At 56.0% G+C, this 3,585-nt stretch overlaps 1 protein-coding gene across 2 annotated transcripts; it reads right to left on the bottom strand.

Annotated features, from left to right (window-relative positions):
• Nucleotides 1–378: 378 nt before the first annotated feature.
• On the bottom strand, nt 379–3,098 carry LOC115284603 (nuclear pore membrane glycoprotein 210-like). Of its 2 annotated transcripts, none has more exons than XM_029931155.1 (3): nt 2,429–3,098; nt 1,453–1,590; nt 379–519 (listed from the first exon to the last, which is right to left on the bottom strand). In XM_029931155.1, the coding sequence occupies exons 1-3, from the start codon at nt 2,705–2,707 to the stop codon at nt 445–447; spliced, it is 492 nt and encodes a 163-aa protein (XP_029787015.1). In that variant the 5' UTR covers nt 2,708–3,098; the 3' UTR covers nt 379–444. The 2 variants fall into 2 exon arrangements, with proteins under 2 accessions (XP_029787015.1, XP_029787014.1); XM_029931154.1 differs by lacking the exon at nt 379–519 and adding an exon at nt 1,132–1,354.
• Nucleotides 3,099–3,585: the final 487 nt, after the last annotated feature.

Raw genomic sequence — 3,585 nt, 5'->3', positions numbered from 1 at the left:
TTCTGATAGGGAGCCTCTTTCCTTTCGGGTCTGAGGACTTTTCTAGAATGACTCCTTGGATGATCTTATGTCTTCTGAGTTCTCTGATCTCCCTTCCAGAAACTCTAACTATACTGACCCTGGCCTTTCTGGTCTAGTTCATCCCCTTTCCTGCTGTGACGTGAGCTCCTTGGGGCGGGGCCGGGGCCTGACCCCCAGTTGCCCCTACCTCCCCGCCAACACCAAGTACAAGACTCAGGCTGACTTGCTTCTGAATTAGGCCTGAGGGCTGGGTGAGAGGGGAGGGCCAGAGACCACTATCCTGAGCCACTGCCCCTCCACCCAACAAAGTGGCCCCCAGCTGTCCGGGACCCTGAGGTCTCACCTTCATCTCCCTGAAATGTCACAGGTTCTGCACGTCATGTGCCTGGATCATACTAAGTCCAGTGTCACTGCCTGTGATGATCAGGCCCTTGACGGTGACCGTGGCCACCATGTAGCTTGATGAAGACCAACTGAAGTTCTTGCTCCCTTGGTGGCCTGGGGAGAACACCGTCACATCAGCCTAACCTGCCTGGTCTCTGTCTCTCATTCTTTGTCTCTCTCTGTCTCTTCCTGTCACACTCACACTCACTCTCTGACTCACACAGTCAGCGGCCTTCAGCACCCGGCTGGAGGCTGCCTCTCCCACTTGCTCTCTCTCCCGGGTCTCATTTCTGGTCCTCATATTTTGGGGGCCTCGTGACTGACACACACACACACACACGCGCGCCCATGACATTGGCCCCAGACTGGCAGGACCTTCAGACCTGAGTGGGAGCATCCTGGTCCAGACAACTAGGTCCAGGGCTGCTCCCCTGAGCAGGCATAAGGCCCCCTCCTGGCACACACCCCTCCACTGCTAGTCATCCCCCCTGAAGGACTGGCAGCCCAGTGGCTCCCCTCATCGTGGGCCAGTGACCCAGTGCACGAAAGAGGCCAAGATGGAAGCAGGTGCCGGTCATCACTGTCAGGAAGACAGCGGGGAGGGTGCTGTCCCCATGGGAGTCAGTCAGTGCTTACTGACTAAGGCCACATGGGACTGAGAACACCTGATATGGAACAGTGACAAGTGTTCTCTCCTTGAAGTTCAAATTCTTCTCCAAGAATATTTACACACCTTATGGGAAACAACCTTTTCGTTCTTTTTTTTTTTTTAACAAAAACAAATGCATGCCGATGTTAAATCTGTGTGCCAGGGTTTCTTTATTTTGCTTCCTGGTCTGACATGCTGGGTTGTTTTGTTTTTCTGATTACCAAAATGCAATGTTGTGATAGGAACCACAAAAAAGAGAAAAAGCATAAAAACTCCCAGATTTGAACTTGTCTCCGACCACTAGAAGGTAACAGTATTAGACACAGATTAGCAACAAAGCCCCCAGTCTGATGGAAGCACCCAGAGGAATGGACCCAGCACTGGGGAGTCACGGTTACCTGAATTGTGTACTGATAGGGGCCTGTCTTTGGTTGCCACGGAAATGTCAAAATGCTCGGGTTGAGGGTGATGGGGATGTGAATTTCTACCTCCTCCTGGTTCCACACAGGCACCCGCAACATGTGGACCCCTCCATCCTACAAAGGTGTGAGGGTGCCGTGTGTCACCATGATGACCCGCTCATCACAAGTTTCCACGCTCAGCCAGACCCCACCCCTCCCTGGAGGTCAGGTCACAGGAGATGCTGTGACTGTTGGGAAGCACACCCTGCAGCCTCCTGTCTCCATGGAGACCACTTCCCATGGTTCTGTGACAGCCACTCAAGTAAATGCTGCCTGACTTCATCCTCACAGCACCCCAGATGGGATCATGTGGTTATCCCACTTCACGGGCAGGGAAACTGAGGCATGGGGCACAAAAGCAACTCGCCCAGAAGCCCCTGGAGCTCAAGTGACAGACAGGTATGAATCTGGTATGCCTGACCCGCAGGCCATTCATTCTGCTGCTCTAGCTGCCTCCTCCTACAGGTCCGGGAATGGTTTGGTGCAGGGGAGGAAGAGGAGAACACCCATGCCAATCTCCCCATCAGTAGAAACTGCTTACACCTAAAACTGACTGGCCTTTTAAATAAAGGAGGAAAATGAAAAGACTCTGAAGGACCTGAGCAGCCACACCAGCCAGAGGGACCTGCACACGGCCCAGCATGGTGTCCCAAACAGGGCTCTGCCCCAGTCTCAGGAGCGGGGGCTCACCTTCACAGGGGCTCGCGAAGGGCAGAGGAAGAGGGCCACCCAGTGTAAGGACGGGGGTAGGGAAACCCCAAGGCCGTACCACCAGATAGCCCTCGAGAGCCCAGATGGGAGGCGACCCCCACAGGGCCCATGAGAACAGCGCACAAGCTGAGCCAGAGGCCCCTGACCCCCCAGGACTCACATCCAGCCTGGGAGGGTGCAGGGGCTGGAGGTGTCCACTTGCCTGGTCCACCATGGAGGTAAGGGTGGCCTCCATGGCCGTCTGGCCCTTCTTGGTCGCCCAGACGTGCTGGTACAAGCCATTCTGGAAAGAAGCGAGCACCTCAAAGAACTCGGGAGGTAACATGGTATCAATGTGGATATTCTGGAATGGGGGTGGGATGAGTGAGAGAGGCCTTTCTGGGAGAAGTCCAGAAAGGAGCGAGGTGACCCGCAGAGAGCGGCCAGACCCTGGGGGCCGCTGAGGCGAAGCCCCACAACGGAGCTCTGACCACTCTGGCATCTGAGCCCTCCCGGCACCCCTCCCTGCGTGGCCCGAGGACCCAGCCCTCCTGCTGTGATCACATATCTGGGGCTCAGGCCCTGTCAGCCTTCTCAGACACTGAGATCCACGCAAGGATACCACTAAACACCAGACCACAGAAAGGTCAACATCCACGAGAGCTTTCTCCCCCCGCCCCACCTCCAAAAAACAAGGATCCACAGGGTCTTTGCTCAGGAACACGAAAAAAGTGATGACCTGCTAAGCTGCCTCCTCCTTCTCAAACCTAGAAGCCACCAGGAAGGTCCCAGATGGTCCGCCTGAGGATCCTGGAAACCCCTCAGGAAGGGACAAAATGTGCTGACACTCCTCTCCCCCTGCCTGTGTCTAGGGCCAGAAAGCCAATGGAGGTTGGCTTTGGTCCCCTGAGACTTCCACGTAGATGTATAGGCATTCTGCCCTGCAGAGAAAGGTCAGGAAGTGCTCCCCAACGCTCTGCAGAGCAGGGAAAGACAGATCTTTATCAGAATGAGGGGAAGGTGTTAGGCTAAGGATGACCATCACCACCTCTGTGGGCTGTGCTGCCTGTGGCTTCCTCTCCTGGCCCCAGCCCTATAGGGAGAGAGCCAGGGGTGTAGACTCACAGACTCACAAAGCCTTGAGAGGTCCCCGGGATCCCACAGCGCCGTCTCCCACGGACCCAGCAGCACCACCAGATACCACCGGACACAACCTGCCCGCATGGAGGCCCTGATGCCTTGAGAGCTGCTCTGGGAGACACACCCTGCCCGCGGGACCACCACTCCAGGCCCCAAGGCAGGCACTCACGTCGGACAGGTAGACCTTGTTGCCAGAATTGTCAAGCACTTCCATGGTGATTTCGTACAGGCGGCCGGTCT

Source organism: Suricata suricatta, unplaced genomic scaffold, assembly GCF_006229205.1.
Source record: "Suricata suricatta isolate VVHF042 unplaced genomic scaffold, meerkat_22Aug2017_6uvM2_HiC HiC_scaffold_118, whole genome shotgun sequence".
Lineage (NCBI taxonomy): Eukaryota > Metazoa > Chordata > Mammalia > Carnivora > Herpestidae > Suricata > Suricata suricatta.
This window is presented reverse-complemented; position numbering and strand designations above follow the sequence as displayed.

What these genes read in the sequence shown, in the direction of transcription:
- LOC115284603 (XM_029931154.1), bottom strand. Translation starts at nt 2,707, where the DNA reads ATGCCAGAGTGGTCAGAGCTCCGTTGTGGGGCTTCGCCTCAGCGGCCC. An exon ending in TTACCTCCATGGTGGACCAG is followed by an intron (nt 1,591 to 2,428) that starts GCAAGTGGACAC and finishes ACACCTTTGTAG; the next exon opens with GATGGAGGGGTCCACATGTT. An exon ending in CCTATCAGTACACAATTCAG is followed by an intron (nt 1,355 to 1,452) that starts GTAACCGTGACT and finishes GTTACCTTCTAG; the next exon opens with TGGTCGGAGACAAGTTCAAA.